Genomic DNA, 18,372 nt, shown 5'->3' with positions numbered 1-18,372 from the left:
TACTGACATAATTTTTCTACAAGAAACACACTTTTGTAAAGGCAAAATTCCAAGCTTTGAAAAAGCACACTACAATACGTGGTTTCATGCTCCTTCTCCAAATAAACGAACTAAAGGGGTGTCGATAGCACTTGCCAAAGACATACCCTTTTTACCCCAAAGGGAAGTAATTGATCCGGAGGGCCGGTACATTTTTGTTAAAGGCCTATTAGCAGGGTCAATGGTAACTATGGGAAATATTTATGCTCCAAATATCAGACAGGTGAGATGGCTGCTTTCCACACTCAAAAAATTCAAGACATTTTCGGAGGGCATTCCAATACTTTGTGGAGACTTTAATGTAGCTCTAGAACCAACATTAGACTCAACAGCAAAGAAGAGCCACATATCACTTAGGGACCTCTCTCGAGTCAAAACTGCTCTCCTCTCTTTATCCCTGACCGATATCTGGCGACTACAACATCCAACAACCAAAGATTACACTTTCTTTTCTCACCCCCATAAATCATATCACAGGATAGATTACATTTTTTTACCCAGGTCTCTGTTACCTAATGTTATTGACACGACAATACAAGCCACGCCACACTCTGATCATAGCTATGTCACAGCAAATTTCACACTACAGAGGGCATATCTGATTCACCGCACATGGAGGTTAAATGAGTCAGTTCTCTCCTCAGAAGACAACAGAAAACGTATCTCCGATCGTCTCCGCAATTATTTTGCGGAGAATAAGACGCAAGACATTAAACCACCACTTCTGTGGGAGGCACACAAAGCGGTCATAAGGGGAGAACTGATTTCCATTTCCTCACACCTTAATAAACAAAGGAAACTATTTTTACAAAATCTATATGAAGAGATAAACACATTGGAAACCCAACACAAAAAATCTCTGTCCCAACAGACTCTAGTATTATTGACTGCCAAACGGGTGACTTTGAGAGACATACTCAACAAACAATCGGCCAAGTTACACTTGAGCTGGAAAAACCGCATATTTGTACATGGGGACAAAGCCTCCAAACTCATGATGTCATTAATTAAAACAAGACAGGCCCGCACGTTCATACATACACTTAAAACACCACAGGGACACCGCACCCAAGATTACTCACAAATCTCAAATGAATTTTTACAATTCTATAAGAGTCTGTATCAATCCCGGCCAGCAGAATCAACAGCAGAAACGGACAAGAGGAAAAGCGGCATACATAACTATCTAGCCAATTTAAACCTCCCAACACTCTCCAAAGCACAACAAGAATCCCTGACAAAACCTTTTTCTCGTGCTGAGGTTCTGTCCACCTTATCCAGATGCCCCATGGGAAGAGCACCAGGCCCGGATGGCCTACCAACCATATATTATAAAAAGTTCTTTGATATCTTGGGGGACCACCTCCTGGCAGCATGCAATGCTCTACTTCTGGGAGATCCTATTCCCAAACAAACTCTGGAAGCCCACATATCATTGATACATAAGGAAGGAAAAGACCCGGAAAGCTGTGGAAGTTATAGGCCCATCTCGCTTTTGAATGTGGATCTGAAAATCTACGCTAGCTTAATCGCCAATCGGGTTGCGGAAATTCTCCCTGACCTTATATCTCCGGAGCAATCTGGATTTATACGGGGAAGAGAAGGGAAGGACAATGCACTACGCTTACTCCATTTAATGCAATATGCTAGGACCCGGAGCTTGCCCCTTGTGCTATTGGGAACAGATGCTGAAAAGGCGTTTGATAGGGTGGACTGGACCTTCTTGCGGGGCACGTTGGAGGCATTTCAGTTTCCTCAGACTGTCATACATGCAATACTACAGATGTATACATCCCCCACAGCCAGAATTAAAATAAATAACACGCTGACTGACCCCTTCGACATTAAGAATGGAACTAGGCAGGGATGTCCCTTGTCCCCCCTACTTTTTGTCATGGTAATGGAGCCCTTAATACGCTCCATCCAACAAAACCGGGAAATTGAGGGGATTAACCTTCAGGGGATTCACCACAAGTCCGCCGCCTTTGCTGATGACTTGTTGGTAGTAATGTCCAGACCCGAAAGGGGCTTCCCTGCCTTCATGAACACCCTAGAAGAATATAGCCAATGGTCTAACTTTAAAATTAATCTCTCCAAATCTGAAGCATTGAGTCTAAACATCCCGAGTAATGTCATTAACCGACTCCAGAAGTCGTTCCCATTCAAATGGCCAAAAAGCCACATTACCTACCTCGGCATCAAAATAGGGAAAGCCCCCAAATCACTCTTTGACCTAAACTATAAGCCTCTCCTCCCCAAACTCACTACGCAAATAGCCTCTTGGAAAGCGCCCTTCATCTCTTGGATAGGTCGGAAAAACCTAATCAAAAGCATCGTACTTCCAAAATTCATATACCTTTTTCAAATGTTACCAATACCAGTCCCTAATTTTTTCCTCTCTCAATGTAATTCCTTAATTTCTAATTATATCTGGAACAAACACAAACCAAGAATTAATTTTCACACTCTAAGCCTCCCAAAGGACAAAGGAGGAATGGGACTCCCCAACATATCCACATATTATAAAGCTGCGGTCCTCTCTAGAGCAGTAGACTGGGTCAGGCGCCCTCCGAACAAGCTATGGACGACAGTAGAGGAATACCTGGCCCCCGCCCCCTTGCGTGCTCTTTTGTTTAATCCCCCTTGTCAGGAACATAAAAGATCTTGTACCAACGACCTGACTAGAACACTTCTGGACAATTGGAGTCGTAACATAGAGCTCTTGGCCCCCCCTCTATCACCACTTACCCTAATCTCCGATATACTAGACTCCAGCCTGAATCTTGCCAACACCGCGAAGCCTCCATATTCAAGTAATGCAAAGATCCCAGCTGTAGATCTTCTAAAAGATGGTTCTTTGATCTCGAGGCAGGAGGTGGGTGAGATCCCCTTACTTTCTAAACTCACATTTCTCCATTATATGACAATAAAACGCACAATTCAACCATTACTATTGCAGTCCAGCCTCACTAGACCCTTAACCACATTTGAATCTTTTTGCTCGCAAACAAGGTCTCCCAAAAAAATCTTAGCATGCTTGTATAACACTCTACTTACAAAAGAATTGGTAGTAAAAAGAGCTTACATATTGAAGTGGGAAAAAGATCTGAACATCACATTTACTGACGCTCAAACGAGTCAAATTTATGGTGCCTCACATGGACCATCATGTTGCGTGAGGGTTCAAGAGAGCTCCTTCAAAGTAGTGACGAGATGGTATATAGTCCCGGACACGGCCGCGGCCTGGCAGTCTGCCTCCTCGGGTCTCTGCTGGAGATGTGAGGGGGATAGAGGTACATACATGCACATTTGGTGGACGTGCCCCCGCCTCCAGATATTCTGGAGGATGGCAATCCAGCTGATTTTTGACCTTACAAACAAACAGGAGGGCCCAGATCCCATGCATCTATTATTAAATTTTCCATTGTGGCCTAATGATAAGGCTAACTCGAAACTGGTATCTTTTGTGAGCTCAGCCTATAAACTGCTGATTGCTCAATTGTGGCGTACGACTATGATACCCACCTTCTCGCAGCTGTTACAGAAAATTGACCAATTATACCACGCGGAGGAGCTCTCCGCCCTCTCACGACAACAATTGTTCTTCTTTGGGCAAGTCTGGAAGGCCTGGAAAGACTACAAATCCAAACCTTCCTTTCCGATGGCGATTGCGCAGGAAATGTCATAAAGAAACCTAGGTCGTCTCCTCCTCCCCATTAGGGGAATGAGTGAGCAGATAACCTAGTCCTGATTACTATAGACATATGATGGGTGGACCTAAGACCAACATCTTCTCCCTTCTCCACCCCCCCCCCCCTCATCTTATCTCCCATTCTCTAATCTCTTAGACCCTCTACCTCCTTCCCCAAAGTTGAGCTATAAGAGCCGGAAGGTTTTTTGGATTCCTCAACGATTTCCTCCCCTCCCCCCCCCCCCCACCTCTATTTCCTTGTTGTAGTTGTGTGTTCTCTTTTTTCTTTGTTTTTTCTCCTTTAAATAAGAAAAAGGATAAAACTGGTTTTCTTTTTATACTGTTATGAGAGTATGACAAGATAGGGCTCGCCCTCCACTTCTTGATTGATATAACGACTTTTAATTGATCTGAAATCCTATCCCACGAATGATATTGTATCTGGAAGGCGACTTAATGCAATTGAATGCAAATTAGATTAATGGTGATGCTAGAAATGCCTATGTTTTTTGTTATGTGCATATACTCTGTTAATTTTGATTCAATAAACAAAACATTAAAACAAACAAACAGGGCAATATAGGAAGAAAAGTCATTCAGTAAGGGGTCCCTGAAGGAGGTAGAATCAATTCAGGGAGGGCGTCTTAGAAGGAGAGAGCAGTCAGGAAGTCATCCCTAGGTAAGTGGTTCAAGGAGCACCGAGAGAGCCTTGCCAAAGAGGAGGCCATTTCAAGGAGATAAGACCAATACCAAGGTGACATCAAAGCAGACGTCAAGGAGATAATGACTGCACATATAGAGAGCTGAGCATGTGCGGGGTTCCTTTCCTGATAACTATGACATGATTATAAGCTTAATGAATTAATGTGATTGAAAAAAAAACAAAACAAATAAAGTGATTATAATGTTATAACAATTTTATAATGTTCAATTCACTCTGGTTATAAAATAATATATTCTCAATACAGTTTTGTTGGTATGCTTTCTTTGCTGACCATCCCTAAGAATCTACAACCATAATATCCTTAATATCCTAAAGATTGAGCATGCTGTGTAAAATATAAGAAAAGAAGAATGTAATGATTTGGGACCTTACTGCCATATTTTATTCACAACAGAACATAGAACACAAACCAGAAAGTGAAAATATACATTTTGCTATTAATTTGAAAAATTAACCAGTCTATTATTGCTGGCAACAACACATCTCAAAAACGTTAGGACAGAGTTAGAAAAAAGGCAGGAAAAATGATTCTAATGGAAAAAAGCTGAATTTTCAATTTTTAACTCCGTCACATGACCCTACATAAAAAGAACATGTTGGAGAGGCAGAGTCTCTTAGAAGCAAGATAGTCAGAGGTTAATTAACCTGTGACAACTGCATCTAAATTCTGTGGAACAATTTTAGAAAGATGTTCCTCAATGTAAAGTTGTAGAGACTTTGAATTTCCCACCATCTACAGTACATAATATCAAAGAATTCAGAAATTCTGGAGAAATTCATGCGCACAAGGAACAAGGCCAACGGTCAATATTGGCAGCTCGTGATCTACAGGCTCTCAGGTGGCACTGCATTAAAAACTCAGATGATACAGTTGTGCAAATCACTGCATCGGCTCAGGAATACTTACAGAAATCGTTATCTCTGAACAAAGTTCAGTATGCAATCCAGACATTCCAAATCAAAGCTCTATTGTGCAAAGAAGGAGTCATTTAAAAGGGAACCTGTCAGCAGTTTTTTGCCCTATAAGCTGCGGCCACCACAGTGGACTCTTATATACAGCATTCTAACATGCTGTATATAAGAGCCCAGACCGCTGTGTTGGCTCAAATGGGCGTCTTCGTCCTCTGGTGCCGGCGCCTCATCTTTCGGCCATCTTAGTCCTCCTTCTGAAGCCTGTGTGCATGACGCGTCTACGTCATACACACTCGCCGGTCCCGCGCATGCGCACTAAAATACTTTCATCTGCCCTGCTCAGGGCAGATCAAAGTACGCCTGCTCAGGACCTGAATGCCGGCGAGTGTGTATGACGTCAGATGCGTCATGCACCGCGGCTTCAGAAGATGGAGGAGAAAGAAGGCCGAAAGAAGAGGCGCCGGCACCAGAGGACGAAGACGCCCATTTGAGTCATATCCACCGCAGCGACTGATTTAGGTGAGTATTATAAAGTGTTTTTTATGTTCTAACACAGCGGCCTGGGCTCTTATATACAGCACGTTAGAATGCTGTACATAAGAGCCCACAGTGGTGGCCGCAGCTTATAGGGCAAAAAACTGGTGACAGGTTCCCTTTGTCAATGCTATCAGGAAACACTACTGACTTCTTTGGGCCAAAAGTCATTTAACATGGACTGAGCAAAATAGAAAACTGTTCTGTGGTCAGATGAATCAAACTTGAAATTCTCTATGGACCCCAGTGTCCTGCAGACTCAAGAGGATAGGGACCATCCAGCTTATTAACAGTTCAGAGTTTGAAGGCTTACATTTCTGATGGTATGAGGTTGCATTAGTCCTAAATAGCATGGGCAGCTTTCAAATCCTGAAAGGCTCTATAAATACTGAGCATTATATAGAGGTTTCATTACATATGCTTCCTTGCAGATGTTGTCTATTTTAACCCCTTCAAGTCATGACATCTGCGGTACATGTACAGGCACATGTCGGAAGTGGGTGTATGGAGCGAGATAACCAGGTAAGCTCCCCCCAATACCTGGCAGATAATAGTAGTGTAGTACAATCGTGGGTGGAGCGGACTTCCACCTGCGATTGTTAATCTGCTGAAGGCCTTTGTACTTGTCGTAGTACACGTCCTTTGAAACTCTGCCTGAGGCCGGGCTTCAAAGGAAACTGTGATTTTTACCATTCACAGCAATGCTGTGGCATTGATATGTACAACAAGCAATCAGACGGAAAAAGTAAAGTTCAAACCATCCCCTTTTTCCCCAATATAGTTCATTAAAAAACAAAATGCACGTGTAATTGTCGCATTCGAAAGGTCCAATCTATCAAATATAAAAATAACCTAATTAGCAAATATTGTAAAAAAGAAAAAAAAAAGAAAAAGAAATAAAAATTCAAGAACGCTAAATTAGATTTTTTGGGTCGCTGTACTGCCACAAAAAAAATGTTGTAACAGGTGATTAAATGTCATATAGTGATAAGCAGGCTCCATAGCTCACCATCACTATAGCTTTGAGCTACTTTTATTTTATAGACAATTATCTTGGCTATTTCATACATAAATTTGACTTGCAACTATTTAGCATATTATTAGGTATGCAGATTTTTGTCATGTCACTCCATTGCTAGTGTTTTGCTCATGATGTTTGAAATTTTTTTTTCTTTCCTGTATACTACAAATCACAACCTGTCCTCACATTCCCTAATATTTCAGTGTTTTATCAGATTGATTCCCAAGAGAAAGGTCATAGGTTCAAATCGAAAAGCAGCCATGAAGAAGATTTCCCAAGAGAGGAACAGCATCATCCTTTCTCAGCATCATCCAGCTCATCGATAATGGTCTCTCGGCCAGGAAAATTGCCAAACTGCATCATGTGAGTGCCGCGACAGTTGGAAGAAGAAAGTAAGTCCGTCCCATCCATTCAAAATCCAAGAGGTGGAGATCCTGGCAAAATATCAGCAATCAACAAGTCAGGTAATCACCAAGTTTATCAGTTCTGGTGAGACAAATATGGCAGTGGCAGTAACTTGTATGCTTGTAATAGTGAGATCACAGATGTCCATGCAAGCACCATGTGACGCATGTTACACAGTGTGGAATGATGGTGGCCCAAAAAAAGGTGAAGAAGCCTTGACTTCAATATCATCATGAGAAGCGTCAGTTTGAGTTTGCAAAAAAGTACGAAAAGTGGACAGTAGAATATTGGAAACGGGTTATTTGGAGCAATGAAATGAAAGTCAATAGATTAGGCTCTGATGGGTGTAATTGGGTCTAGAAAAAAACAAGGGGAAAGGGGGCTAACTAACAGAGAAATTGAAGGAACTGTTCAGTTCAGTGAAGGAAACCTGATATAAGGTTGTTTCACAGCAAAAGACATTGGATATTGACCAGGATCGATGGTGGTCTCAATGCTGAGTTATGCGAATGTGAATATCCTACAAGACGAGTTGCTTCATACACTGGAGAACTAGGAGTATGAAAAAGACAACATAATGTTCCAGCAGGGCAAAGACCCAAAGCAACATCACGATTGGCGAAGAAATTGATCAATGACATAGTTACATAGGTTGAAAAAAGACCTAGGTCCATCTAGTTTAACCTTCCCCCACCAATTCTACATTTTGTCCCTAAGTCACTTATAGCCAACAATGTTGTGTGTACTGAGGAAATCATACAGCCCTTTTTTAAAAGCTGTTAAAGTATCTGCCATTACTACCTCTTGTGGTAGGGCATTCCACAGTCTGACTGCTCTAACTGTAAAAAAAACCCTTTCCTATTTAGCTGCCGGAATCGCTTTTCTTCCATTCGCAGTGTATGCTCCCTTGTCCTTAGTACTGTCTTTGGAAGTAATAAGTCATGTGCCAGTCCCTTTATATTGACCAAACGTGTATTTATACATACAGTGCCTTGTGAAAGTATTCGGCCCCCTTGAATTTTTCAACCTTTTCCCACATTTCAGGCTTCAAACAAAGATAAAAATGTAAAATTTTATGGTGAAGAATCAACAAGTGGGAGACAATTGTGAAGGTGAACGATATTTATTGCTTATTTTAAAATTTTGTAAACAATAAAAAACTGAAAATTGGGGCGTGCAATATTATTCGGCCCCTATAAGTTAATACTTTGTAGTGCCACCTTTTGCTGCGATTACAGCTGCAAGTCACTTGGAGTATGTCTTTATCGGTTTTACCCATAGAGAGACTGAAATTTGCCTATTCTTCCTTTGCAGTAGGATGGAGAGCATTTGTGAACAGCAGTTTTCAGCTCTTTCCACAGATTCTCAATTGGATTCAGGTCTGGACTTTGACTTGGCCATTTTAACACCTGGATACATTTGTTTATGAACCATTCCACTGTAGATTTTGCTTTATGTTTTAGATCATTTGGTTTAAGTTTTGGATCATTGTCTTGTTGGAAGACAAATCTCCGTCCCAGTCTCAAGTCTTTTGCAGACTCCAACAGGTTTTTTTCAAGAATGGTCCTGTATTTGGCGCCATCCATCTTCCCATCAATTTTAACCATCTTCCCTGTCCCTGCTGAAGCAAAGCAGGCCCAAACCATGATGCTGCCACCACCATGTTTGACAGTGGGGAGGGTGTGTTCAGGGTGATGAGCTGTGTTGCTTTTACGCCAAACATATCGTTTGGCATTGTGACCAAAAAGTTTGATTTTGGTTTCATCTGACCACCTTCCACATGTTTGGTGTGTCTCCCAGGTGGCTTGCGGCAAACTTTAAACGACACTTTTTATGGATATCTTTGAGAAAGGGCTTTCTTCTTGCCACTCTTCCATAAAGGCCAAATTTGTGCAGTGTACGACTGATTGTTGTCCTATGGACAGACTCTCCCATCTCAGCTGTAGATCTCTGCAGTTCATCCAGAGTGATCATGGGCCTCTTGGCTGCATCTCTGATCAGACTTCTCCTTGTTTGCCATGAAATTTTTGAGGGACGGCCGGGTCTAGGTAGATTTGCAGTGGTATGATACTCTTTCCATTTCAATATGATCACTTACACAGTGCTTCTTGGCATGTTTAAAGTTTTGGAAATCTTTTTGCAACCAAATCCAGCTTTAAACTTCTTCACAACAGTATCACGGACCTGCCTGTTGTGTTCCTTGCTTTTCAGGACGTTCTCTGTGCTTTAAACAAAACACTGAGACTATCACAGAGCATGTGCATTTATACGGAGACTTCATTATACACAGGTGGATTATATTTATCATCATCAGTCATTTAGGACAACATTGGATCATTCAGAGATCCTCAATTAACTTCTGGAGTGAGTTTTCTGCACTGAAAGTAAAGGGGACTAATAATATTGCATGCCCCAATTTTCAGTTTTTTTAATTTTTACAAAAATTTAAAATAAGCAATAAATATTGTTCACCTTCATAATTGTGTCCCACTTGTTGATTCTTCAACATAAAATTTAAATTTTAAAAGGCACTGTATAAATGAGATCTCCTCTGAGACGTCTTTATTCTAACCTAAACATCTCTAACTTTTTCAACCTCTCATCATATGGGAGGCCTTCCATTCCTTGTAGTAGTCTAACTACCTTTGAACTGATTCTAACTTCTGAATGTCCTTTTTAAAATGTGGAGCCCAAAACTGGATCCCATATTCCAGATGTGGCCTTACAAGTGATTTATAGAGGGGTAACAATACGTTGGGATCACGGGATCTAATCTCTCTTTTTATACACCCTAAAATCTTGTTTGCTTTAGCAGCTGCTGCTTGACATTGAGAACTGCTGCTCAGCTTATTTGTAATAAGAATACCCAAGTCGTTCTCCTGTTCTGTAGTCCCGAGTTTACTTCCATTTAATGTATACGCAGCTATAGGATTACTTCGTCCTAGGTGCATTACTTTACATTTATCAACATTAAATCTCATTTGCCAAGTATCTGCCCATTGTGACATCTTATCCAGATCTTTTTGTAATATTGTACTATCAAGGCCAGTTTTTAATATCCTATCTAGTTTGGTCAGGAAAGACTGACACTATATCATCAATCCCATCCACAAGGTCATTAATAAAGAGATTAAAAAGAATTGTTCCTCGCACAGATCCCTGTGGTACCCCACTGCTGACTGTAGCCCATTTAGAGAATGTACCATTTATAGCTACTCATGGTTTCCTATCTTTTAGCCAATTCCTTGCCCAGTTGCATATAGTTTCCCCTATTCCTTGCTTCTGGAGCTTTAGTATAAGGCTATTAAGTGGTACAGTATCAAATGCCTTTGCAAAGTCCAAATAAATCACATCAGCTGCATTACTAATATCCAGATTTGCCCTTACCTTCTCATAGAACCCCAACAATTTGGTTAGACACGACTTATCTTTCATGAATCCATGCTGTCAGTTATTATAATATTTTCTGCAATATATTTTTATGACAATGAAGTAGAAGTGCTGGATTGGCCCCAACAGTCCCCAGACCTTAACCCAATTGAACACTTGTGGATAGGGTTGAATAAAAAGCTGTATACATACTGTACCTAAGTGAATCGACCAGTATGCACCAACATCGGGAAAGTGTAGATCAGATTTCGGTTGAGACATGCTTGATTTTGATTAAGTGAATGCCTAGAAGGATTCAGGCAGTATTGAATGCCAAAGGAGGAATCACAAAATACTAACAAAATAATAAAAATTAGAATTCAGATTTTAAGAAGCATAAGAATAACAATGCAGTGACATGACAAGAATCTGCATAACTAATCATATGCTAAATAGTTGTAAGTCAAATTTATGTATGAGAGTGAAAGTCACCTCATGCCCAAAGCTGTACTGGATGGTGAGATATGGAGCCTGAAAATCAAAAGATCAAAACATGGTTACCGTTTTGCTTGACAATGTATCTAACCCAAGATGATATCAATAAAAACGTCTGTCTTGCAAAAAATAAGCCATCATACGGCTTTATCAAATCGAAAAATGAAAACAATACGGGTCTCGGAGTTTGGCAACAAAACCCTTCACTTTTATTTTGCAAATTTCAGAATTTTTTTTCACCAGTAAAAAAATTTAAGAAAAAATAAAATGAATGATTAGTTTCATCGTAATTGTACTCATGAGAATCATATTGCAAGTATTTTTTACCACAAAATTTACACAGTAAAAACAACTCCCAAAAAACCTTGTGAGAAGTCCATTTTTTGTTGTTTTTCTTCCCCAATTTCCCCACATATGGAATTTTTTCCCAATTTACAGTACGCCATTTGATAAAATGAACAGCCATTCAAAAGGACATCTCATCCCGCAAAATAACAAGCCCTCATATCTATGTGGACAAAAAAATAAAAGTTATGGCTGTGGGAAAAAAAAATGAAAACGCAAAAACAGAAATTAGCGCCATTGTGAAGGGGGTTAAGGAAGACCTTACATACTTCAGCAAGACAATGCTAAACATAAATACATAAATACAGTATCCACAACAACACCATGGATCTGCAGAAGAAGAGATCAGATGAAGGACTGACCGCCTATAGTCCAGATTTTCATCAATATAAAACATTTTAGCGAATTATAATATAATATTTATTCATTTATATAGCGCTATTAATTCCACAACGCTTTACATACATTTACAACACTGTCCCCACTGAGGCTCACAATCTAGAGTTCCTATCAGTATGTTTTTGGAGTGTGGGAGGAAACCGGAGAACCCAGAGGAAACCCACACAAACACGGGGAGAACATACAAACTCCTTGCAGATGTTTCCTTAGTGGGCTTTGAACCAAGGACCCCAGTGCTGCAAGACTGCAGTGCTAACCACTGAGCCACTGTGAAACAAAACATCTTTCAAAGAAGACCCAGGATTATTGAGCAGCTAAAATCCTACATCAGACAAGAATGGGACAACATTCTGTTGTAAAATGAACATGGGATGCTACAAAATGATGGACCTAGGCACACTATTGTGAGATGTGTTGTTGCCATCAAATACTAGACAAGTTATTTTTTTTCAAGTGAAATAGAAAAATGTCTAACTTTCACCTTCTAATCTGTGTTTTTATAGTCATATTTTATTTGCAACAGATTTCCAATCATTGTTTTATTAGTTTCCTTTACATTTTACTCAGCGCTCCAACTTTTTTGGAATTGGGGTTGTAAGTAGGAATATTGTTATTCTTCTCGTGTGATATTGGCGTTGAGAATAATAACATTTCTTGAAGCTATTGTTGTGCGGTATCCTTGTCATTCAATATGGTTATGTTCACGGTAATAGTATTTCTAAGGAAGTGTTCAGACAGTACGTGTGCAACCTCCATGATGTACAGATTCATCACTAAATTACAAGTCAGCTAATGATGGATGTATCTGCCATATAGTGTCAAGGGGTTAAATTAGGTTCTTCAGAGTGCCAGCTAGTAATACCAGTTTCAAAACCTATTGTACCAGAAGAAAATAATGACTCTACTAACCCGGGTGAAGATTCTCCAGACACCAGAGCCTTTTGTGAAGACATAATGATAGTAGGTGGTAGAGTTTCTCTCCGTCCATCTCGGGTGCAGTAATAATTGTTTGCAAACTTGTGACTTGGACCCACTGGAAGATGTGGTGGAGGCTGAGTCCTAAATAACAATTACATATCTTTAGTGCTTAGAAATGTTCTGAATACAGGCCTTTTGATAGGAATTTGGTTAGCGATGACGTAGGTAAAACTTCAGTATTGCCTAATCATGGCCCTAATGCAATCTAATTAAAAGGAAACCTGACAGCAAAAAAAGAAAAACAAAAAAGAACTTCGGATTCACTAGGAATCATAGTACTGAACATGTGCAGCTTTCATTAAGCCAGCCATACATCATTAGATGGTCATCAGTTGAATGATAGTTCAGCTGCCAGCCATCTAAACTGACTCTCCCATATAGAGTAGTGCTTATTTGGCCGAGTGATCCAGCCATTCTCACATGTCGGCCAGTGGCTCATCTCTGGCTGAACAAGGTGTTTGGCAGTGTGAAAACGAACCTGAGTGATTGACATCTTCTCAGACCAACAGTCAACCTGCGCCCCCATACACATTAGACTGGTGGCCAAACCTATAGATATCGGCAGGTTCGCCAGACATGAGTCTAATGTTTCTGGGACGCTATAGCTCATTCCTCTTATTTCTTTGAATCTAAACTGTAATTAAATTTAGCCATTATTAGGTTGAATGTTTATTTCAGATCTCACTTATATAAGGGAGCATCTTAAGAGAGTAAGTACAGTAGTAAAGTAATTTAGTTATTTGTATGGTTTTCATATACAGTTTATCGTTCATGGGATCGGTGATTGTTAATGTGCCTTAAAATTATGTGTAAATGTACAAGTCTATAGTCACAAGCATACTATATAGTTGACTATATCAATGTGGAATTGGCTAGGTGCGTCAAAAGGTGGTAATGTTTTTGGACAATATGAACTGACTGTATGGGCGAATGTAGTACCTGCTAGAACTACATTTCCCAGCAGCACACGGTTTCTTCTCAGTGCTACAGGCCTCCACCTGTGTGCTCAATAGAGAAACAGAGATCTGAATCTGGGAGATGTTTTTATTTATATGCTAGAAGTGATCTTTGATGGTTCTTCAGCGTAGTGACTGTGACCTATTATTTGTGCAATATTCATTACAAATTCCCCATTTCATTGTGATTTATGGGATCTTCAGATCTTGAATAGGACAGCTAGAATAGACTAGCTGAATTGGGGTACAACATGGCCCATTAGGGTGATGTGATGGGATCTGAGAGATGTTTTATTAGACACGGTCGAATACAGCAAGGTGTTCTGAGGTGAATAGTCTTGAAAGCAGCTACAAAGAAAATAAATAAGTAACACAAAAATGGCAAAAAGGTGTTAGGCTGTGTGCGCATGTCTGCGTTGTGCATGCTTTTACGCTTCATATTGCACTGCAGCGTAAAAGAATGCGTTCTGCGTCCCCAGCACAATCTACGAAGATTGTACAAATTCCATCTGCACGTTGCGTTTTAGAACGAAGCGTTTTGCATGCTGAAATATTTTGCCAAAACGATGCGTTCTAAAAAGCAACATGTCACTTCTTTTGTGCGTTTTGGATGTTTTTCCCCACTCTGTCTGTGGCAGAGCAAGCATCCAGAACGCATGAATTCTGCAAGAATTCTGCATTCACAATGCATTCAAAACTCAGCTTTCCGGCTGCGTTTTGAAACGCACATGCAGTGACTTAAACGCTGTGGAATAGAACACAGAGACGTGCGCACATACCCTTATCAAAACAGTTAAAGGGAATCTGTCAGCAATTTTTTGCTGTGTAATCTAAACACAGCAGGAGATAGAGGCTGACACATGAAATTCATGTGTCATTTATTACCCTGTGTGCTGTTTACTATAGTGAAGGTTTTATCACCTAGCATTATCTGTGCCTGGACTACAATAGTCCGGCCGTGCCCCCTCCAATTAGCACCTCTCTATCTATAGGCTTTCTACATAGAGAGCATACTGTGGGTGTGTTAAATTTGAGCTCTGCTTTATTGCTAAATTTAAAAACTCTGTGTCACAAGTGCTTCACCCAGTAAACTAAAGGCCCAGTCACACTAAACAACTTACCAGAGATCCCAACAACGATACAACCTGATAGGGATCACTGGTAAGTTGCTAGGAGGTCGCTGGTGAGATGTCACACTAAGCGACGCTCCAGCGATCCCACCAGCAACCTGACCTGGCAGGGATCGCTGGAGTGTAGCTACACGTGGAAGTATGCTGCGCTTGGTAACTAAGGTAAATATCGGGTAACCAACCCGATATTTACCTTGGTTACCAGCGCACACCGCTTAGCGCTGGCTCCCTGCACATCCAGCCACAGTACACATCGGGTTAATTACCCGATGTGTACTCTGCTACGTGTGCAGGCAGCAGGAGCCGGCTTCTGCGGACGCTGGTAACCACGGTAAACATCAGGTAACCAAGAAGCCCTTCCCTTGGTTACCCGATATTTACCTTCGTTACCAGCGTCCGCCGCTCTCACACTGCCAGTGCCGGCTCCCTGTTCACTGCACACATAGCCACAGTACACATCGGGTTAATTACCCGATGTGTACTCCAGCTACGTGTGCACAGAGCAGGAGCCGGCACTGACAGTGAGAGCGGCGGACGCTGGTAACGAAGGTAAATATCGGGTAACCAAGGAAAGGGCTCCTTGGTTACCCGCTGTTTACCGTGGTTACCAGCCTCCGCAGAAGCCGGCTCCTGCTGCCTGCAGATTCAGTTGTTGCTCTGTCGCTGTCACACACAGCAATGTGTGCTTCACAGCAGGAGAGCAACAACTAAAAAATGGTCCAGGACATTCAGCAACAACCAACGACCTCACAGCAGGGGCCAGGTTGTTGCTGGATGTCACACTAAGCAACATCGCTAGCAAGTTGTGCCTCAGCAGCGATGTTGCTAGCGATGTTGCTTAGTGTGACGGTACCTTAAGTGAGACATCGTTGGATTCATAGTCTCTTTGCCTTCATCGTGCTTCTCTCAAATGAGGTAGCAAAACCTTGCTGACAGATTCCCTTTCAATTAACTTTGAGCCACAGATCTCCCACTGCAGATACACAAAAGCTATGCCCCTCATTAAATTCTGTTCACTCTGATCTGGCCCAAATTGATTCTGGGCATAAAAGCGGCTTCAAAGAGAGTAGACAGCAAATATTCAAAGATTCAAATAAGGTGTTTTCAGCATCAATCTGCTTGTAGAGGGAGGAAGCTCCTCTCTGCTCCAATCAGCACAACAGGAATGTGATCCATTTGTGCCATTAATCTCCATGGTGACCCTGGGCTGAATAATGGCTGCGGGGCCACCCAAGTGTGGAGACCTGCGAGATCCTGACATGCGTCCTCCTGCCTGTATACGAGTCACTGATCTGATGCACTGCAATGTAAAAAAAATTGCTGAATATTAGATCAGCAATCAGGGCAGGGAAAGGTGAAGTCCCTGGTACGAGGTAAAAAAAAGTGAAAAAATATATGGAAAATAAAGTATTTTGCTGATTTTGCAAGTTTAGAGACCAACAAAGAATGGTCTGTCATTTTTATCGAAGGTACACTACAACCGTGAGAGACACTTATGACTGCAGAATAATTTTAGACCGGACAAACCATTTGACTAAATTTTAAGTTGCATTACACTTTAAAATGAAGTTTGAAAATTGAGAAACTAAAAAAAAATTGCAAATTTCCGATATTTTCACAAATACAGTCATATGAAAAAGTTTGGGCACCCCTATTAATGTTAACCTTTTTTCTTTATAACAATTTGGGTTTTTGCAACAGCTATTTCAGTTTCATATATCTAATAACTGATGGACTGAGTAATATTTCTGGATTGAAATGAGGTTTATTGTACTAACAGAAAATGTGCAATCCGCATTTAAACAAAATTTGACTGGAGCAAAAGTATGGGCACCTCAACATAAAAGTGACATTAATATTTTGTAGATCCTCCTATTGCAAAAATAACAGCCTCTAGTCGCTTCCTGTAGCTTTTAATGAGTTCCTGGATTCTGGATGAAGGTATATTTGACCATTCCTGTTTACAAAACAATTCCAGTTCAGTTAAGTTTGATGGTCGCCGAGCATGGACAGCACGCTTCAAATCATTCCACAGATGTTCAATGATATTCAGGTCTGGGATGGCCATTCCAGAACATTGTAATTGTTCCTCTGCATGAATGCCTGAGTAGATTTGGAGCGGTGTTTTGGATCATTGTCTTACTGAAATATCCATCCCCTGCGTAACTTCAACTTCGTCACTGATTCTTGTACATTATTGTCAAGAATCTGCTGATACTGAGTTAAATCCATGCGACCCTCAACTTTAACAAGATTCCCGGTGCCGGCATTGGCCACACAGCCCCAAAGCATGATGGAACCTCCACCAAATTTTACTGTGGGTAGCAAGTGCTTTTCTTGGAATGCCGTGGTTTTATGCCTCCATGCATAACGCCTTTTTGTATGACCAAACAACTCAATCTTTGTTTCATCAGTCCACAGGACCTTCTTCCAAATTGTAACTGGCTTGTCCAAATGTGCTTTTGAATACCTCAGGCGACTCTGTTTGTGGTGTGCTTGCAGAAACGGCTTCTTTCGCATCACTCTCCCATACAGCTTCTCCTTGTGCAACGTGCGCTGTATTGTTGACCGATGCACATTGACACCATCTGCAGCAAGATGAAGCTGCAGGTCTTTGGAGGTGGTCTGTGGATTGTCCTTGACTGTTCTCACCATTCTTCTTCTCTGCCTTTCTGATATTTTTCTTGGCCTGCCACTTCTGGGCTTAACAAGAACTGTACCTGTGTTCTTCAATTTCCTTACTATGTTCCTCACAGTGGAAACTGACAGTTTAAATCTCTGAGACAACTTTTTGTATCTTCCCCTGAACAACTATGTTGAATAATCTTTGTTTTCAGATCATTTGAGAGTTGTTTTGAGGAGCCCATAATGTCACTCTTCATAGGAGATTCAAATAGGAGAACAACTTGCAAGTGGCCACCTTAAATACCTTTCCTCATGATTGGATACACCTGCCTATGAAGTTCAAAGCTCAATGAGGTTACAAAACCAATTTAGTGCTTTAGTAAGTCAGTAAAAAGTAGTTAGGAGTGTTCAAATCAAGAAATTGATAAGGGTGCCCATACTTTTGCACCCTTCAAATTTTGTTTAAATGCAGATTGCACATTTTCTGTTAGTACAATAAACCTCATTTCAATCCAGAAATATTACTCAGTCCATCAGTTATTAGATATATGAAACTGAAATAGCTGTTGCAAAAATCCAAATTGTTATAAAAAAAAAAAAGGTCAACATTAATAGGGGTGCCCAAACTTTTTCATATGACTGTAAATGCAAAAAACATTGTCCTAAATTTACCACAAACAAAAGTTCAATAAGGCATACTTCACTTCCCCACACCCCTCTTCTCGTGGTCTTACCCCCAGACCCCCACT

The 18,372-nt window shown here is 40.9% G+C and overlaps 1 protein-coding gene across 1 annotated transcript in view; it reads right to left on the bottom strand.

The window, feature by feature from the left end:
• Positions 1 to 18,372, bottom strand: part of NDUFA7 (NADH:ubiquinone oxidoreductase subunit A7) — an 84,561-nt gene that overhangs the window by 11,118 nt on the left and 55,071 nt on the right. Inside the window, exon 3 of the mRNA XM_075337872.1 lies at positions 12,844 to 12,993. Within this exon, the coding sequence (XP_075193987.1) occupies positions 12,844 to 12,993 (150 nt within the window). The remainder of the gene's footprint in view (positions 1 to 12,843; positions 12,994 to 18,372) is intronic.

This window comes from Anomaloglossus baeobatrachus, chromosome 1 (genome assembly GCF_048569485.1).
Source record: "Anomaloglossus baeobatrachus isolate aAnoBae1 chromosome 1, aAnoBae1.hap1, whole genome shotgun sequence".
Lineage (NCBI taxonomy): Eukaryota > Metazoa > Chordata > Amphibia > Anura > Aromobatidae > Anomaloglossus > Anomaloglossus baeobatrachus.
Note: the sequence above shows the minus strand (reverse complement) of the source record. Positions and strands in the feature narration are given on the sequence as shown.